At 46.6% G+C, this 20,618-nt stretch overlaps 1 protein-coding gene across 1 annotated transcript in view; it reads left to right on the top strand.

The window, feature by feature from the left end:
* ANTXR1 (ANTXR cell adhesion molecule 1) overlaps nucleotides 1-20,618 on the top strand; it is a 133,450-nt gene that overhangs the window by 6,717 nt on the left and 106,115 nt on the right. Inside the window, exons 2-6 of the mRNA XM_081868473.1 lie at nucleotides 7,325-7,396; nucleotides 10,363-10,434; nucleotides 13,671-13,752; nucleotides 13,902-13,935; nucleotides 18,600-18,679. Coding sequence (XP_081724599.1) covers nucleotides 7,325-7,396; nucleotides 10,363-10,434; nucleotides 13,671-13,752; nucleotides 13,902-13,935; nucleotides 18,600-18,679 — 340 coding nt within the window. The remainder of the gene's footprint in view (nucleotides 1-7,324; nucleotides 7,397-10,362; nucleotides 10,435-13,670; nucleotides 13,753-13,901; nucleotides 13,936-18,599; nucleotides 18,680-20,618) is intronic.

The following is a 20,618-nucleotide window of genomic DNA, read 5'->3' as shown; positions in this document are numbered from 1 at the left end:
TACCTTTGTGGCACTTTGTGATAAATAAATATGGCTGCTGCCATAGCCACGGGTCACCTCTCCAGCCGGGAGAGGCTGTGCGCGGCTATGGCAATACCCCCACCTCCCGCAAAAGCCCACAGGAGCCATGCACCCTTTAAGGAGCACGTGGCTCCTGTAGGCTTTTCTACGAGGAGGGAGAAGGGACTGACTGGCCGCATCAGTCCCTTGTCCCTCCTGAGGAAAAGCCCACAAGAGCCGCACGGAGCTTGTGTGTGGCTTTTGGGGGCTTTTCCTGCCTCCCTCCCTCCTACATTCGTTCCATAGGATGCACACACATTTCCCCTTCATTTTTGGAGGGGGGAAAAGTGCATTCTATAGAGCAAAAAATACGGTAAGTGGGTTTGGGGGTTGCAGTTTGGGCACTCGGTCTCTAAAAGGTTTGCCATCACTGGTCTAGAGGACCTTTGGGGGTCCCTTTGAACTCTCCAATTCTGTGAGGCAGCAGTTTTTCTGAATACCAGCCCTGGAAACCACAGGAGGGGAGAGCACTCTCTTGCTCAAAGCATGCTTTTGCAGGTTTCTCACAGGCCACTGTCAGAAGAGGATGCTGGGCCAGATGGGTCATTGGCCTGATCCTGCAGCCTCTTCCGGCGTTCTTGTGTTCAAACGAATCAGAACGAATGCTCGTTAAACAGGCCCTCTGGAAGGGCCCTCACTCTCTGCTGTAAATAGGGCAGATTCTGGTGGGACTAGAGTCTGCATTATCAGAGGCATGGAGGACTGTCCTCAGTTGACAGGAATATGGAGAGGGGAGGAGAGAGTAATGGCAAGCAGTTGAGTCAAACGGCAAATGCTATTTGACCCTCTTGTTTACCATTTCTTCCCGCATCTGTATGTCTCTGCCAGCTGCGGATAACTCTTCATCCACAAATGCTGCTGCTGCCTTTGTCACGAAAGTGCTCTAGGACTCTCTAATGTGGTTTCTCCAATATTTTAATATGAGCTGCCCAGAGAAGTTTGCTTTGTTTTGTTTATTTACCAGCAAGATTTACATGCCCCTTAATCAAAAACACCTCTGAGCAGTATGCATAAAACAATATTACATACAAGAAAATACCAATAAAAGCAAACTTTGAAATCAAGCAGAAATAGAATTTTTCCAAGTATGGACAAGCCCAGCAGTTTTAAAACAAAGATTCATAAATTTGGATAGGGTTGCCTAAACAAAAAAAGAAAAACCCAGTCTGATTGCTATAGACTGGCCTCCCCCAGCCTGAAGACCTCCAGATGTTTAAGAAGACTCCCATCAGTACCAGCTGGCACAGCCATGGGGTGCAGGGGCTCATGGGAGTTGAAGTCCAAAACATCTGGAGGGCACCAGGTTGGAGAAGGCTGATACAGACCAAGTGGACCTCCAGGTGTTATACAGCCTCCATCACACCTGACCATTTGGCATGATGGGTGGAGGCTGATGGGAGAAAGAGGCCAGCAACATCTGGAAGAGCCCAGGTTTCCTGCCCTCACTCTGGACCATCTGATAGTGTAGCTCACAACTCAGCTCACAACTGAGGCTAAAGCAGGGTTTTAGTTTTTAAAAATGAGTATTTTGGGGTGGGCATTTTTTTTTTAAGAAACCTACAACGTTGAGTCAAATGTGAACCCTTCAATGACATTGAATGTGGCAGATTTGAGTTTAAAACGTGTCTGTTCCTGCATTGCAGGGGGTGGGACTTGATGGGCCTTTTGGACCCCTTCCAACCCTGCAGTTTTATGATCCTTCCATTTTCCGTGCCACATAACTGCAATTTTTTTGGTGTCACTTCTTTGAGGCTATTTGAAAGCTGCTTTTGTGAGATCTGGGACTGCAGTGAATGGAGCTGCCTCTACTCTGTGAAGTTGATTGTGAATGTCTGCATTGAGTTCCCCTTTCATTCATGTAACTCCATTCATCTTTGTTGTCATGCTACCTCATTTTTGTTCTTTCATTCTCCCCACCCCACCCCACCCCGCTAAAAATAACCTCCTTGGGATCTTCATCATCCAGACCTGTAGTATGCACGGTCTGCCTCCTGCCACTCAGCTATAGAGTCGCCATGTATCCTCCTTTACAGGACAACCATCCTCTTTTCATGACCAGCTCTATAATGCGGGATGGCACTGTGGTCTAAACCACTGAGCCTCTTGGGCTTGCTGATCAGAAGGTTGGCGGTTCGAATCCCCGCAACGGAGTGAGCTCCCGTTGCTCAGTCCCAGCTCCTGCCAACCTAGCAGTTCGAAAGCACATCAAAGTGCAAGTAGATAAATAGGTACCGCTCCGGCGGGAAGGTAAATGGCGTTTCCGTTTGCTCTGGCTTCCATCACGGTGTCCCGTCACACCAGAAGTAGTTTAGTCATGTTGGCCACATGACCCAGAAAACTGTATGTTGACAAATGCCGGCTCCCTCAGCCTGAAAGTGAGATGAGCACCTGAACCCCCTAGTCGCCTTGGACTGGACTTAACTGTCCAGGGGTCCTTTACCTTTTTTTTACCATATAATGAGTTTCGGTAGCTGCTTCAGGGGAAAGTGAGAGGGGTGGCAGGTTTGGATCAGGTTCCTAGCTCATTTCCCTCTCTGGAGGGGCAACCTCCCTCGCCGAAAGGATTCACCCAACAATCCCACGCCTGATTCCTCTAGCCCCCATTGGCTGGTGGCAGAGATGGCTACATCTTGCATTCTCCTGCCTCCGATGGGGCTGTGTGTGCAGCTGCTGGAGCATTCTCCTAAACTGCAAATAAACAAACCGAGTTAGTACATAAGCAGTAGCACACCACTGGCTTCCCTCTCCCCGTCTTTCGCTTTTGCAGACAATGTTCTTGCACAGGTAGTCCAAGATGGCGGCAGCTTGTGCCCTGTTCTGGCTGATGGCTGTAGCCGCTGCCAGTGCCAGTGCCAGAGGAACTGGGTGGGCAGTGTGGAGGCTTGGTAAAGGCTACAGGCATGGCACCTGGCCCAGTTGCTGAGCATAGACCCCACCTCTCCTCTCATGCCTGCCCAGCTTGGAAGCAGCTTGGGTGAGGGTGCATGTGGCATAAGACCCTCTGTAGGAGTGAGACGTGGTCGGAGGAGCCATCGGGTTCGCCTCGCATGGCAAAATGTCTTGGGCCGGCCCTGCCTCTATTTGAAAGGTTGTCAGAGAACTGTTGTCCTCCTGAAGGGCTGTGTGATCCAAGCTTGCTCTGAAGATAAAGGATCACCTGAAGGAAGAGCTTCAGGTTTGACTTTGCCCATCCACTGTTATACTGAGCAGACCTGCAGTTCGTAAGACAGTGAGAGGCCATTTCAGGTTAGAGTCTCATGGTTAGACCAGCTGTTTTAAGAGGCAGAACATAAGGAGTGGCCCTTCTAGTCCAGCATCCTGTTCTCACAGTGGCCAACCAGATGCCTCTATTGGGAAATGCACAAGCAGGATTCGAACGCAAGACCAACGCCCCTCTCCGTTGGTTTCCTTCTGAATTGATGTTCAGAAAGGTTACTGCCTCCAACTGTGGAGCCATCCTGGCTAATAGCCATCAAATTTTCCACCATGAATTTGTCTAATCCTCTTTGAAAGCCATCTAGGTTGGCGGTCATCACTACTTCCTGTGGAAGTGAGTTCCATAGTTTAACAATGTGCTGCACGAGGAACGACTGTTTTTTCAATCTGTCCTGAATCTTCCAACATTCTGTTTCGCTGGAGTTCTAGTTTTATGAAAGAGGGCAAAACTATTTTCTTTCTCCAGTGCATGCTTAATTTTACAAACCTTTTCTCTAGGAGTTTCCTCACCGAGGAGTTCCTTTATTTACTTGATCGTTTTGGTTGACCTTTTGTGAACCTTCTTGGCGATTCTGAACTGCGGGAGTTTTTGGTGGGTTTTTTCTTTTTCTTTTCGTGTTTCTACTTTCAACTCTTGCCTCTAGAAGGGAGAGAAGCCACCCTCCTTGCAAAGAAAGGGGATTTATTTATTTAAATTCCTTTCTGCTGGCCTTCAACATCGCGGTGGCAGCACTTTCCTGTGCGAGGAGGCGTGTGGGAAGGTCTCACGGAAAAAAGAGCTGTAATTTTAGATGTTTGGATTCTTGTTCCGAGGGGAGACGAAAAGCTGGAGGATGTACTTATGTGGCGAATTTAAAAAGTGGTGTGTAACTGAGACAGGCTCCTTCCAAACCACCAAGAACGCAGAAGCCTCTTGTCTAGCGGGTCCCTGAGTCGCAGCAGCAGAGCCGAAAAGGGAGCTCGTTCGGAGCCGCGGGGAGCTCTATAGAGCTCGACCAGGGCAGGGATTCCTTCCCTAGACCATGGAAAATAGACCTGTGTCTCTAAACGCAATGGCTGTTCCTCAGCTGCTTCTCTTTAAAGGGGAAAAATGTAGTAACTGCTGCCTTGAGAGAACTCTCAACTGCAATGAGTTCCTGAGGCCAGGATTTTTCAGTGTCCCACCCTCAGCAACCCAACGCCAGAAAATGATTTCAGACCTCCTGTAGGCAGGCATTTGGACGTTTGACCCAACAAATACAATTATTACCGTTATCCATTGGCTTAGCTTTTTAAAAAAAAATAATTATTGGTTTTTATCATACAAAAGTATAAAACATACCACACAATTTATCACAAATACAATCTTATTGGACTTCCATCAGCACCTCTCCGTCTTAATCACTTCTTATGCATTTCCTAACTTAATATTGCCTTTACATCTCTTAACATATCCTCTCTCCTTCTGCATTTTTACAATATTTCTAATCTTATTCCTCGCAGAACTTCTTGTAAACCTACAAACGTCGTCTGGTCGTCACAAATACTTTTCAAATAATCCGTAAATTTACTCCAGTCTTCGGTGAATTTCTGGTCCCACCGGTTTCAGATCCTTACTGTTAGTTTGTCAAGTTCGGCATAGTCAATTAATTTCATCCTCCATTCTTTTATCGTTGGTAATCCATTGGCTTAGCTAACAGTATTTATAACCCTTGGATAACTCAAAGGGAGTTTTCAGCAGCTAGACAATGTTTCCAAAACTTCACCAGCATTTTAGTGTGCCATTTCTCTTAGCACATGTAGCTGTGTGTACAATTTTGCCTGATCTCTATACGCTTTGCAAGCAGAGCTGCATAATTCAATGCACCTTTGTAGGTCATTTTCACTGACACGTGTATTTTCAACACACACTTTCCCTTAACATACACATGTTTTGGTTGGAGAACTCTGTCACAAAATTCAGAGCAGGTTGGATTTGGACGGACAGCTGCATTTCAGTTCACGTATTGTTTTGAAAATTCAAAATGAGGCAGACTTGCATTAAAATGTGAACCGAACCACATTTCTCACTCACCTACCCACCCCGACTCTCAATATCCTGGCTGGGGGCAGCTCATTCTCTGACACTAAATTTTGAGAGGCAGGCGGCTAAGAAAGGCGTCCCGGAGCCTCTGCCCCTGTTTCCAATCTTACCTTAGCCAGAAATTCACAAATGACAGTTGGCAAATAGAGTAAGACATCTGGTGTCCTGCCTCATTTACAATATGGGCACATTACTGAACTGTCGTCGAGGATTCTTGAGACGGGGCTTCCTCAGTGATGGCACCCAGGTTGTGAAAACTCCATATTATGGGAGATTTTATTCAGGGCCACTCCTGGGTGGCTTTTAGGGTTAGGGTCAAAACAGCATTTAGTTTAGAGAGAAGGTGAGAGAGAGGGGACATGATAGAAGTTTACAAGATTATGACTGGCATGGAGACGGTGGATAGAGAAGAGTCTTTCTCCCTCTCTCAGTGCTTGAACTAGTAGGTATCCAAGGAGGCTGGATGTTAAAAGATTCAGGACCGATCAAAGAAAGTACTTCTGAATGCAGCCTTCTTCTTCTTCTTCTTCTTGTTTGTTTATTTTATTTACCGGTATTTAAACTCTGCCTTTTCCCCTGATGGGACTCAAGGCAGCTTAAAGATAAAAACAAGAACCACTACAAACATAAGACAAATCAATGAATAGAATACAATTAAACACAGATAGAATTAAAACTATATCCATATATCAAATCTGTAAAACGCATCAATAGTTACAATAAACGATAATCTATGGAACTTGCTCCTACAGGAGGCAGGGATGGCAACCAACCTCGATGGCTTTCAAAGCAGAATCCTGCTTAGGGCTGTCTTAAGCATATGTGGGGTGCAAAGATCTTCCCGGTGCGCCCAGGTTGCCCAGTCCCAGGCACGCAGGAGGGTGGAGCCGACCAGCTGGCTGGCTCGGTCACCCCTGAACTCATGGCACAGAGCCCCCCGCAGCAGAAGAGCCCGCCGTGGTGCTCCAACCGACAGACGGGCTCTTATGCGGACTCAACTCTCAGGCCCCAGACTCTTAGCCTGGCACCCCTGATAGCCGGGTGCCCGGGTGCCCCGCACCCCTAGTGCCTATGGGTAAGACGGCCCTGATTCTGCTTAGAAGCTTCCCTTTGGGCATCTGGCTGGCCAATGTGGGAGTAGGATGTTGGTTTAGATGTATTCTTCCATGCTTTTGACCTAAGCAATCTTTTAAGGTGTTCTTTCATGTTTCATGGTGTGCTACTTTCGCCTTGCACAACAAGTGTTCCACTGTTTCAGAAAGTTTTGCCAGTGGAACCAGTGAATCACTAAGGGACCTTAACCTGTGCTACAGTGGATGCAGCCCTATCTAACTTTCTCCCTAATGCTACTGAACTGTTTCTCACTTAGAACAGGTTTGTTTCCTCAGGGCCGGCCCAGCCATGAGGCAAAATGAGATAATTGCCTCAGGTGGCAGGATCCACCAGGGCAGCAGATCCTGGTGTTGAGTCCCACCCCCTGTACCTGATAGAGATCTTCCCTGACCACTTCTTACCTGGCATGGAGGGAGTCACCATTTGGGGGTCTGCCTCAGGTGCCAAAATGTCTTGAGCCGGCCCTGGTCTCCCCTTTCCCAATTGAAATCAGCTGAAAAGCTCTGTGCAGCGACAGAGCCCAACTCAAAGCTGTGCGGGGAGGCTGATCAGAGGCAGCCCTTGTGTGATTTGTGTAGTGCCAAGTTAAAGGTCCAGTGCTGCAGTTATTTATCCTTGTCAAGGAACAGTCCCCGGGGCTCACCTGGAAGATCTATCATCTGCATGGGCCTTTCAAAAGCTACAGATGAAATACGGGCATTTCCCTTCCCCCTCCCCCTTCAAGGAACTGCGAAAGGCATTTTGAACGGGAGATCAGCTTTGAACCTGATGAGCTCCACAGATGTCCAGATGAACCAAACCTTAATAAAGCAGCAACAACCTAAATGTTTCTGTAATTAAACCAATATTGCCTGGAATGATTTTCTTTTCCAGATCAGGAAGTGTCTTGCACCACTGGAATGAAATCTACCACTTTGTGGAACATCTGGCCCACAAATTTATAAGGTAAGAAATTTGGCTGATAGTAGAAGGTTGATTTCAAGAAGCTTAAGTGTGATCAGGCTTCGGACGTGCATGTTTACTCGGAAGTAAGTTCCACTATGTTCAATGGTGCTTAAAGGTAAAGGGTAAAGGGACCTCTGACCATTAGGTTCAGTCGTGGCCGACTCTGGGGTTGTGGCGCTCATCTCGCTTTACTGGCCGAGGAAGCCGGCATACAGCTTCCGGGTCATGTGGCCAGCATGACTAAGCCACTTCTGGTGAACCAGAGCAGCGCACGGAAACACCGTTTACCTTCCCGCTGGAGCGGTACCTATTTATCTACTTGCACTTTGACCTGCTTTCGAACTGCTAGGTTGGCAGGAGCAGGAACCGAGCAACAGGAGCTCACCCTGTCGCAGGGATTCGAACCGCTGACCTTCTGATCGGCAAACCCTAGGCTCTGTGGTTTAACCCACAGTGCCACCTGCGTCCCTCAATGGAGCTTAGTCCCAGGTTAAAAGTCCTTTTGTTTTGCTGAGTAAACATGCATGGAATCAGGCCTTCATGTCTAATTGTGGATTATACCAGAGGAGAATCAAGTTCTTTCATCTCTCTTGGCTTCAGTTGGGCTTGTCCTTTTGATTCTCCATAACATCACAACTGAGAAGAATTCATTGAGCAAATTCACGAGTTAACTTGGTTGTGGGAGGGAATCCTCTAGTTTGTTTTGCTTGAACTTTCCTTTTGCTTTACATTGGATCCTGTTTCATTAAAAGAAGATAGCATAATTTATAATACAGAATGAATTTCAAAATGGATCCCTTCTTTTTGTATTTGCATGAGCAAGGTATCCTAAGGGTTCCACTCTGGTTAGTGACCAAAATAAATCGATTCATTCATTCTAAAGGTTCCTCTCTCCATCTCATTAAATACTTTGGTTTTGGTTTTTAAAAACCAGTCATGGTATACTTCTAGCCCTTGTGTTATGTTTTTCTAGACCACTGGTTTCCAAAGTGGGGGGTAGGATTACCAGGGGTGGGGGTAGCGCTCAGAAGCACGTTAATCGCTTATTTACAATTGACCAGGCTGGATCCTAGAGTGAAGTACTGTATTTTTCGTCCCATAGGACGCACCTAGGTTTTTTTTGGTGGAAATAAAGGGGAAAAAATTTCCTTTATTTCCCCCCCAAAAAACCAGGTCGGGGAACAGCGGGATGCCGGGGCTGCGCCTCCCCACTGTCCCCTGAGATTGTGGGGCTGGCCGATGTCTGCCCGGCACGCGGGGCGCTCTGCTTCAGGGCGCTGTGCGTGCCGGGCGGCAGGCTGCTATCCGCAGCGTGGGGAGCCCTGTGGGAACTCCCGCAGGGCTCCCCACGCTGCGGATGTCTGCCCGGCGCACGGGGCGCTCTGCTTCAGGGTGCTCCACGCCGGGCGGCAGGCTGCTATTCGCAGCGTGGGGAGCCCTGTGGGAACTCCCGTAGGGTCCCCAGGCTTGCTGATAGCTTCCTGAAGCCTGGAGAGCGAGAGGGGTCAGTGTGCACCGACCCCTCTCAGTCTCCAAGCTTCAGCGAAAGCCTGTATTCACCCCATAGGACGCACAAAGATTTCCCCTTCATTTTTGGAAGGGAAAAAGTGTGTCCTATAGGGCGAAAAATACAGTACTTTCCTTGTTTACTAATCTTATTGCTCTCAAAGCTATTTCCTTAGGTTGCATTTATTTATGATTTATGATTCTGAGTTGCCACAGTTCACAAGATAGCAGTTATTGGAACAGCTGCTGATTTTCTTATTAATTTGTCACTGTACAGCAGTGGTGGGTGAAGGTTTGTCATGTTTGATAAATTGCTACAGACAAATATTTTATGCTCTAAATTTCCGTCACCCTTCTGTTTTCGTTAATAAGAATGTGGGGGGAAATTCATGCAATATTCTTGAATGAATTTTGTTGTGTTATTATCTTCCTTAGTGGGCCGTGCAAGCCACTGTTCTGAATAATGCTTTTTATAGGGTTAGCGCAAGGGACACTGGGGATGAGTTTATGGAACCAAGGGGATGGCGACTCAATAAAGTTTGGGAACCACTGCTTCAGAGTCTAGAACCACTTAAGGCTTGCATAGCTGTGCACAGAAGCCTGACAACCAGCTGATCTTTGGCACTGTGTGATGGGCTGGGCAAGCGCCTGCAAAACTTCTTTTGGCCCAGCTATGCCTCTTCGCCTGTCCCACACGTAATGTCATAGATTACATCATCTGTGGGGCAGGTGGGCGTGGCTAGTTAGGCCCTGCAAACTCAGTTGGTTCCCCACTGGCTTTTGACCTATCCTGCAAACCAACAAGTTGCCATGGTGTTCTCCAAAGGAACCTGCAAGATCACCTTACCTCATATCCACCCACTGGACTGCTTCGATCAGTGGAACTGGCAGTGTTTCAGGAGCCCCTTAATACCTGTTCCCCATTAGTAAGAACCTTTTAGTGTGGCAGCACCAACACTTTGGAACTCCCTGCCTGTCTGTTGATACCAGGCAGGCACCTTCACATTACGCTTTTCAGTGCCTGCTAAAAGCATAATTGTTTAGACAATCTACCCAGATGTTTAGAAAGTTGATGCAGGTCTTAATCTGTTTTCTGTCTATTGTTATTTAAACTTTTTTGAACGTATTAAATTTTTCATTTTTCTTAGTGATGAGTTTGTTGTCTTATCTTTTTCATAAGCAGCTTTGTTTTTTTACAGTCAAGTGGTCTGTATATTTTATGAAGTAAATAAACAAACATATGGAAATATTTCTGACGGGTGCCAAAAAGAATACAGCGAAGATCGCTGCCTGGTATCAATAGGCAGGGAGTTCCAGAGTGCAAAAGATTCTTATTTTTTTCAGTTCCAGCCCTAGATGGTTCAGAAATGATCCCTGGATGGGTCCCAAACTCTTTACGTTCATGTTTGTCCATGGTGAACCAAAGTGTGGATTGTAACCCTTGTGTTCCCTTTTTCCAGCCCCCAGTTGAGGATGTCCTTCATTGTTTTCTCAACCAGAGGCTCAACTCTGATGAGGCTCACTGAAGACAGGTAAGAGGAAGCCGGGAAGGCAAGGGTGGTGGTGAACTGCAAAGGTCTGAGGCTTGTGCATCGTGCATTTTCTTCCTGCACACCTGTGCCCCTTGAGCTTCAGTCTGCGCAATGGAACCAAATGGAAAGTCAGCATTGCAACGCCAGGAGCAGACACAACTCTGTTGTAACTCTCATGGACGTCTGAAGAAGCTGAATGTACGAAAACAGTTGCTGGAAACTGCAGCAGCAAAGAGTGCGGCTCTCTTGTGCTCGAACCCTGCTTGCTGGTTAGCCACTTTGAGAAGACTAGGTGGGCCACTGAGCTGACCCAGCAGATTCCTCTTTTGTCCTTATGATAGTGCGTGTTCAGTTCTGATGGGATGCTTGCGAGGTCTGGTGCTGAGTCTTACAGCCATGGGTTTGACTTCATAACCCTGTTCTGATTTTTGAACCCGTGTGCCTCTGGGGTTTGAAAACCTGCAAAGCGTTCCTTTTTAAAGACTGCCATGGTCCAAAAGCCCTCCAGCACCTTGTCATGGAATATATTTGGGAACTGGGATGGTGCTGGTGGGATTTGCTGCATTCTTGAAACAAACTAGACACTAGCTTTGAGAAAATGCCAGCTGGACTGAGGAGGCTGGTTCTTGTGCACAATAATGACACAACTGGCGTTTTAAGGCTGTATCCTTGAAGGATTTCTTTAAAAGCCAACTTAAAATGATGTGAAGCGTGCCCCAAGTGCTACAATCAGCTCAATTAAAGTTTCCATACAATAAATCATAACAAGGGAACTTGTGTGAGAAACACTTTCCCCTATCCACTTTCTGTGTGCCACGTGTAGTTTTATTTTATATTGATGATATTCTTTCTCCTGGGGACACCCCCAAAAGTCCCCAAAACACACCTGAAATTGTTAAGCCTTCTGGCCTCATTAACATGATGGTGCTTCTCATCAAGTAAGGAATTAAACAGATAATGTTACTGCGAAATGTTAACCGTTCAACTGGAATCTCCCTGGAAAACCAAACCCTTTGCACTAATTGTGAACTGAAGAAATGGGATTTTCTCAACAAGTGTGCACTGCCTGTTGGATTTTGTGGAGACCCCCTCCCCATGTGTTGGCTGAACTGGCAATCTCCTTCCCATGGAGATACCAGCAGCATGAGTTCATTCGGAGATAGTCTGAGGACCACAGAGGCGTTATCTTGGCTTGAAAGCCTTCCGAACTCCACTTGGCTCCTTCGAGTCAGTTTTCACAGCTGAGTGAAACACCACAGAGCCCACCCTGCTCAGCCTGTTTTTAATCTGTCTGTGTGCCTGCGCTTTGAAAAGATTACATTGGATGTCCAGGGCTTTTAAAAGTCTTTCCCATGAACTCATTAATCTTGAAGTTGGTTTGGATGGAGGAAGAGAGGGAAGAGGGTGGCTGCTTTCACATAAATCTGGAGCCTGAAGATTAGACTCTCGTAATACTAGAGATCGTGGACGTCCAGTGAAGATTCAGGACAGGTAAAAGGAAGTCCTTTTTCACACAGTGCATCGTTCAACTATGGAACTCCCTCCTGCAGGAATCAGTGATGGATCCGTTTAGCTTCCACAGCTTATAACAATTGCTTTCTCCATTTGCCTCAAGTTAGACTGATTTCCACCCAGCAATTTAGCAAAGGGGGGGGGAATCCATACCCCTGGGCCACCCCCAAACAATGCCCTGCCATACTCTCCTTCCTCTTTTCTGAAGCCAGGTGAAATTGTCTGCTAAGTTATAGATATGTTACACCAGGGACGTTCAACTCCCAAGAGACTGCGATCTACTCACAGTGTAAAAAGACTGGCAGTGATCTAACCATTGTTGTTGGATGGATCAAAGTTGTTGGGCTTTTTCTGGGAAGCCAAAGTTGTTCAGCTTTTTTTTAGGAAGCAAACGAATAAAGGAAATGTAAAGTTTTGTTTCTATGACTATGATATATGCAGCTAGCATCTATGTTACATTGTTACAAGTATATGAATGAAGGAAGGAAATGGCATATATGAATGAATGAAACTGAATGAGCATTGTGATATACACAGAATATAATCAATAGTTGATTATATTTAGGGTCCTGAATCCACAGTCAAATAGTGGACCTTAACCTTATGGTCAACTTTTTGTCTAGGAACCAAAAGTTGCTGTGCTTTTTTGGGAAAGGCAAAGTTGTTCAGCTTTTCTTAGGGAGCCAGAGTGGTTGAACTTTTTTTATGAAACAGTAGTTGTTGATATTTTTTATTCTTTTCTTCTTCTTTTTTTTGGGGGGGGGAGGAGATCCCTGAAAGACCCCACGATCTACCAGTAGATCGTGATCTGCCTGTTGGATGTTCCTGTGTTACACAATGCGATTTATAAAATCTAGCTATATAAACTTCATTGATTCATCAAAATATTGTGAGCAAGAAGGTCCAGCTGCTTAAATTTTGTGTTGCATGAAAGTGAGTACTGGCTGGAAGGGACAGAATAAAGAACTATAGAACCATAGAATTGTACAATTTGAAGGCCACCTCGCCCAACCCCCTGCAATGCAGGAATACTTACAAGGTGTTCAATAAACTGGTCCTGATCACAGCTTGAGCCCCAGGATACAGTCTAAAGTGCACCTAGGAGACTACCACCTTGCGGAAACTAATCAGGTCTGGTCAGTACCTGGAAGGGAGTGAATATATCTGCATTCTCTTGTGTTCCGTTGATGGTAGAAAGGCAGCATATTGATGTAGGAAAATGTATTAGAAAAATGAAAGGAACACGCTTGACATAAGTTTATTTATTTATAAAAATATTTGCATGCCGCTGTGTCATAAAATATACATACTGTATAAGCAGTTTGCAGCAATAAAAACAAACAAACAAAATACAGTAAAACCATTAAAAATACAGTAAAACTACAAAATACAGTAAAACCATTAAAAATACAGTAAAACCATTACAGTTAAAAGCAGATATCAATTTACTATAGTGAATGGATGTATTCTTAATTGCCTGGATTGGCCTGGTGAAATAGAAAGTTTTTCCGCTGGTGCTTAAAGACATCACGAAAGGTTGAGTTGGCTAAATTCAGCATCTAAAAATGTGTCCCCTGTTTCAACTGCATTTCATTTCATTTTGAATATAGTTTGGAACGGGCAGATCTAAAATCTTTATATCTGAATGTTATTCCTCGTGCACCAATTTTATCCATAGCGAGTTGGCTTTCCCTCAGCAGAGATGTTGTGTTCTGCTGTTTCAGGGAGCAGATCCGTCAAGGCTTGGAGGAGCTCCAGAAGGTCTTGCCAGGAGGAGACACGTACATGCACGAAGGCTTCGAGAGGGTAAATCACAAACCGTACCAGCGTTACACTTGCTCTCAATCACACTGTGGGTGGATCAGGCCCGAAACATTGCTGTTTCCAAACATGGCCCCTTATTCTTCTTACTTTCTTCTTTATGGTTCTGATGGTCATTTTTGTTTCTCTTTCAGGCAAGTGAGCAAATTTACCATGAAAATGTTCAAGGTAAGAATGAGGTTGGGGGTTCCACTAAATGGAAGCCTAGGGCTTGCCAATCAGAAGGTTGGCAGTTTGAATCCCCGCGACAGGGCGAGCTCCCGTTGCTCGGTCCCTGCTCCTGCCAACCTAGCAGTTCGAAAGCACGTCAAAGTGCAAGTAGATAAATAGGTACCGCTTAGGCGGGAAGGTAAACGGCATTTCCGTGTGCTGCTCTGGTTCGCCAGAAGCGGCTTAGTCATGCTGGCCACATGACCTGGAAGCTGTACGCCGGCTCCCTCAGCCAGTAAAGCGAGATGAGCACCGCAACCCCAGAGTCGTTGGCGACTGGGCTTAATGCTCAGGAGTCCCTTTACCTTTACCTTAAATGGAAGTTGCTTTATTGTCCTGTAAGTGATGGGCGGATGGTACCTGCCTCTTCTGCTGCCCTAACTATGGGAAATGTCAGGTTTAGATCCCTACCCTTGAACTGACTTGCTCAAAAAGGGAACCTAAAGAACTGAGGCCAACAGCAGTAACAAGTCGCCAGGCCTTATTGACATATTAAAAGCCAACCTATTGCTGGGTCTAGTTATGGGATCAGCCTGAGAGTTCTTAAGCAACTGGAATGTGGATCTGTGCTTTGTCCCTAAGATCAGCTTTTATACCTGAGAACTGGGAAGGGCTTGCTCTGAGTTTACCATTTGTTCTAAAACAGTTTATAGAATTAAAGGATTGCAGTTAGAAAGTATCCTGAGCCTCATCTAGTCCAACTGCCAGCAATGCGAGAGTTACAGATAAAGAATCCATCTAACCTTTGCTGAAAAACTTCCAGTGGAGGAGAGTGAAAAAGCTCACAGTTCAAGACTCAGTCCCCAAAACGGCATTTGATGACCTAGAGTAAGCATAGGCAAACTTGACCCTCCAGATGTTTTGAGACTACAGTTCCCATCATCCCTGACCACTAGCTAGGCTTGATGGGAGTTGTAGTCCCAAAACATCTGGAGGGCCGAGTTTGCCTATGCCTGACCTCGAGTTTAAAATGGAGGAGCAGCCAAACAAGAGTGTAGAAAGAATTTCTGCTTAAGTGGGGTCCTGGATAATGAGAAAGAGTGGGGAGACATTCCAAAGTTTCTTACTGAATGTCTATAACTAGCATAAATTTGGGGTTTCCACTTCAATCCAGGAACTGAGCAGGCAGCACAGGAGTCCTGGCCAGAGATCCTGCACTAATAAACTGCCCTGAGACATTCGTGATTTGATTTGAATATTATCACATTAAGGAGTTGGTTTTTAAAGCCCTTCACAATTTGAGAGCTGAAGTCTGGCAAAGTAAGTTTTAGATGGCCCCAATCCTCTTGGGTTCTACTTTTTTTTAACTGCTTTCCTCAACTGCCCCAGAAAGCAGTTGAACCCAAGACTAGCAGAGTATCTAAACTGATTTTTCATTCTCTTCAGCAATGTGGCAATTAAAAAAAAAATCTGCTCCTGGGGTTGTTGTTTTTTTTTGGGGGGGGGACTCTAACCATAAGGTATTTTAAAGAGGCTGTTAATTACTGGGGCATTTGCTTTTTTCTCCCTTGCAGGTAGAAGTCTTGTGATTATATTTAGCTTTGACAAGTGCAAAATATCATCTTTAGCATGTAATCCTTGATTTCAGAGGCCTCTCAGATTTATTGCAAGGAGCTGCTGGCAGCCATCCAAATTACCTTTAATTGGTTCTGCTTCATGATGGCTGTGTGCTTTTCGGTTGATACCGATGACAAGCCTGGGCCGGGCTTAAGAGCAAGATAACAATCTCCTTGGGAGAAGAATGCATTTTGGCAGGCGGTGCTGCAATCTAGATGATAATATGCTTGGCTCTTCTACTTTACAAGCAATTCTGTCATAGTGGGGCCAGTTCCCAAATAGGTCCAGGGTTCATGAACCTTCCAGAGCATCATTTGCACCCGGGGACAAACTCTACAGGGTGGAGGGCGCAGCAGCAACCATTGATTCATTTGTTTATAGCATTTATATCCCATCTTTTTCTCCAAGGAGCTCAAGATGGTGAACATGGTTCTCCCCCTCCTCATTTAAAGCCACAACAGCCCTGTGAGGCTGTGGAACAATATAGTGACTGGCCTCAGGGCCACCTAGTGAGATACAACATAACTGAGTGGGGATTTGACCCCTGGTCTCCCAGGCCCTAGTCCAACACCTTAACCACTATGCCACACTGGCTCTGGCATGGCTCCAACTCTCCCTTCCTCACCCTAAAAGGTAAAGGTACCCCTGACCGTTAGGTCCAGTCGCAGACGACTCTGGGGTTGCGGCGCTCATCTCGCTTTATTAGCCAAGGGAGCCGGCGTACAGCTTCCAGGTCATGTGGCCAGCATGACTAAGCCGCTTCTGGAGAACCAGAGCAGCGCACGGAAACACCGTTTACCTTCCCACCGAAGCGATACCTATTTATCTACTTGCACTTTGACATGCTTTCAAACTGCTAGGTGGGCAGGAACAGGGACCGAGCAATGGGAGCTCACCCCATTGCAAGGATTCGAACCGCCTACCTTCTGATCAGCAAGTCCTAGGCTCTGTGGTTTAACCCACAGCGCCACCCGTGTCCTCACCCTACTATAGGACAAAAGTGGGCTGACTCACAGAGCATGAGTCGCTGATAAGTTTTAGAAAGCATGAGTGCGTGCTCACAGTCGTTCCACTGATCTGTGCTTCTGAGTTTGCCCTCTTGCTTATGGGCATCAGAAGTATCTTCCTGGGTTAAGCCCAAGGTCAGCCTCGTCCAGTGTCCTTACCATCAATGCCAGCAGTGAGCTACCAGGTAGCCCAGTAGACTCTGCCTTTCCTTCTGGCCACCCATGGCAGAACTGTTAGAATTCCTGCTCCATGGTTGAATTCATGGGATTTTAGTCTATCACATGACAGTGTATGTTTTGACTTCACAGAGTGGGAAGTGACAGAGATAGGGTGTTTGTGTTACAGTGTTACGTGAAGTGGGACAATTGTCCTTTGTTCTCTCTCTTTGCTGTCTGATGCTAGAGAGAGGGGGAGCCATGTTGCAGTGCTCCGTGTGTGTTTATATGTAAATAAAGTAGATTAGCCAAAATGCTGAGTTGCTGAGGTCTGTTATGCAAGCTGCGAAGACTCTGCGGATCCCTAAGTGTGCCGGTGCCGGTGCCGGTTGGCATCGGTCACTGTGATGTTCGAGCTGAATAAAGCTTTTGAAGCTCCCGAACGATGGACCAGGAGGGAGGGAATATACCAGTTGGGCATGTGTCTCTGCCAGAGTCCTACTCGAGTGTAGGCTGAACTCCTGACAAGAACTTGTCTCATGGCATGCTGACGTCACACTCTTATGCATTACCCTCTCCGTAATTGACTGACAGTGACAGAAGGTGGGGAAATACAGGATGTGGACCCCTGGCAGAGCATAAGGCTCAGTCCCTGCCACCTTCAGGTAGGCCTGGCTAATACTCCTGATTGAAGCCCCGGAGAGGCACTGTCAAGTAGTGTGGACAGTACTGAGCCAGCTGGAACTCTTTGCATGCCAAAGATCCCAGCTTCCGTCCTTGGCATCTGCAGGCAGAGCTGGAAAAGCCTCTCTGTCTGAAATCATGAAGAGCAGCTGCTGCCACTCTGTGTAGACAGCTCTGAGCTGGAAGGACCAGTGATCTGACCTGGTATTACTGTCATGTCATGGCATGAGGCACATCCTGTTAGATGTCACGGATGGGATGGAGGAGCCAGATTCTGTGGCTTGTTCTGGAGGCAGCTGCACATTTGCTGCCATGCCTGGTTTGGTCCCTGGGCAGAAACATGTGATGCTATGTTTAAGTCAACACCTAAGGCAGGCATAGGCAAACTCGGCCCTCCAGGTGTTTTGAGACTACAGTTCCCATCATCCCTGACCTCTGGTCCTGTTAGCTAGGGATGATGGGAGTTGTAGTCCCAAAACATCTGGAGGGCCAAGTTTGCCTATGCCCGGCTTAAGGTGTAAACCGTAGCTGTGCCGAAGAGGCATTTGGAAGAATCTGTAATGTTCAGGGATGCATCAGAGCCCCACAACAGACTGTGCCCCCTTGCTCTGTGTGTTTGCTTGGTTGCAAATCCAAGTCTATTGCTGTACAGTGGTACCTCGGGTTACATATGCTTCAGGTTACAGACTCCACTAACCCAGAAATAGTGCTTCAGGTTAAGAACTTTGCTTCAGGATGAGAACAGAAATCGTGCTCCGGCAGCGCAGCAGCAGCGGGAGGCGCCATTAGCTAAAGTGGTGCTAAACAGTAATACCAGGTCAGATCACTGGTCCTTCCAGCTCAGAGCTGTTAAGAACAGTTTCAGGTTAAGTACGGACCTCCGGAACGAATTAAGTACTTAACCTGAGGTACCACTGTATACTGTACAGTAATGGTTGGAAAGGCACAGATACTAGCCGTTATTCTTCTGTTGTGGCCTGAAAAGCACAATAATGCTGTAGAGCAAGTCATGCTTTAAAGCTCCATGTCCAAGTGTGCTTTTTTGCACCAGAGTTTTCCCTCCTGCATTTCAGGGGGTTGGACTAGATGACCATCAGAGGTCCCTTCCGACTTCACAGTTCTGTGATTCTATGATTCCATGCATCCACATGCCATTTGATAATGCTCCACTTCATCTCCTCACTCACCATATTAATGGAACGGTTTTCCTCTCTTCAGGTTATAGGACGGCGAGTGTCATCATTGCACTGACAGATGGAGAGCTTCACGAGGACCTTTTCTTCTATGCAGAAAGAGAGGTAAATGGGATGGGTTCAAAATCAATGGGAAGATGAGGGGGTGGGCGCCTGGCTCCCCATACCTGCCTGTTCAGTCAAAGGTGGGTTTTGTCAGCAGGGAAATTCTTTGTCTTGCCTTCAGTGAAACTGTGTGAGCCAAATAATCTGCTTATGTGGGTCATGTATGGTTCTTGAATATGTGGAGTCTATATTTCTTCTGATCATGGACAGAAGACCTTGCCCTTTCTCCCTACTAATGCCAACCTGCCTTCACACAACCGATACGAGTGGCGCTGTGGCCTCTTGGGCTTGCCGATCATAAGGTTGGCGGTTTGAATCCGCACAACGGGGTGAGCTCATGTTGCTCTGTCCCAGCTCCTGCCAATGCAGCAGTTTGCCAGTGCAAGTAGATAAATAGGTATTGCTGTGGTAGGAAGGTAAACGGTGTTTCTGTGTGCTCTGGTTTCCGTCATGGTGTTCCGTTGTGCCTGAAGCGGTTTAGTCATGCTGGCCACATGACCTGGAAAGCTGTTTGTGGACAAACGCCAGCTCCCTCGGCCTGAAAGCGAGATGAGCACCGCAACCCCATAGTCTCCTTTGACTGGACTTAACCGTCCATGGGTTCTTTACCTTTTTTTACCTTTTACCTGTACACACCAAATTTTAGGGAGCAGAGCTTCTGCATCAGAGGCGAGGAAGTCTGGACAGATGCGATTCCTGGCCTCTTCCATAGACGTCAAGCTCTTTGCCAGACCAGCCTTGGTGTGGAGAAGCAGGGAGTGGTATATGCTGGCTGTTCAGTTCTGTTCAGTTCTGTGGTCGTGGCACTTGCCATTTCACAGAGGAAGGGTTGAGACTGAGCGACCTATCCCAGTACACCCATCTCTTAGAAACCCTCATACTAAAATGCTCCTCCCATCACGATGCAGGCTTGCTGCAGACAGCTTCTCAAGCACATCTCCCTGTACTTGCATGAGATCGCATAAGTGAACCTGTATGGTTGGGTGTCAGCAAAACCAAGTGTCCACGAGGAAATTATGGGGCCACCATGTAAACAGCAGAGGCAGCCCAGAGGGGTTTCTCCTACCCAGTCCATAGCCACATCTCAGCTGGGATTTGAAAGTTCAAATGCATCTCATCCAAACCACATGTAGTATTTGACCCATCCGTCTAGACCACACTGGCTTCCACTGACCGCCTCCAAGAGTCAGCCTGGCTTACCAACACCCAGTTTCATCCAAAACCCTGTTCCTTTACAACCCCTATTCTTATTAAAAACCCAAGAAAAGGCACAGCCTTTATCTCCCTTCTCCGTGCAGATGAAAAACCAACATTTTTATCTCTCTCCAGGTTTTTCAGAAAAGCAAAGGACCCCTTTCTTTGAGACAACTCGTTCATTAATCTTGTTTTGCCTCAGGAGAGAGTGAGCTATCAGGTTCTGTGAGGCCGATGGCATATCTTTGCACCCATAAAGATCATGTTTTGCCTGTCTGACTCTGTCTGCCTGGTGATCAAAACTGGCATGTGTTTTAAGCAAGCCTGACAGCAAGACTTTTGATTTCTTTCTGGAGACTCAGGCAGACAAGGGGAACTTTGTCCAGACAAGCTGAAAGCCACAGACTGACAGTTCAGAGGTCTGTCTCATAGATGGATGCATGTGACAAAATGACTGCAGAGTTCACCTAAAATTGCACCTCATTTGGGGATAGAATAAGAAAATGGAAACAGATCTGTTAGTTTTTCTATGTGCAGGGCCCTTGGCAACCATCAAGGAGTAGGAACTGGATCTGGCCACAAATGAGAGGTCCCTTGATGTGGAGCGTTGTGAGACCATCATGCCATGTGTCTCCCTGGTGCGTTTTTAAAATTTTAATTGAAAAACAGGGTGTAGGTTTTCTTAAAAACTCAGAGAGCTGGCTTGGCACCCATCCTGTGCCATCTGTTTGGAATCAATCCCAGG

Source organism: Podarcis erhardii, assembly GCF_964252035.2.
Source record: "Podarcis erhardii genome assembly, chromosome: 7".
Taxonomy (NCBI): domain Eukaryota; kingdom Metazoa; phylum Chordata; class Lepidosauria; order Squamata; family Lacertidae; genus Podarcis; species Podarcis erhardii.
This window is presented reverse-complemented; position numbering and strand designations above follow the sequence as displayed.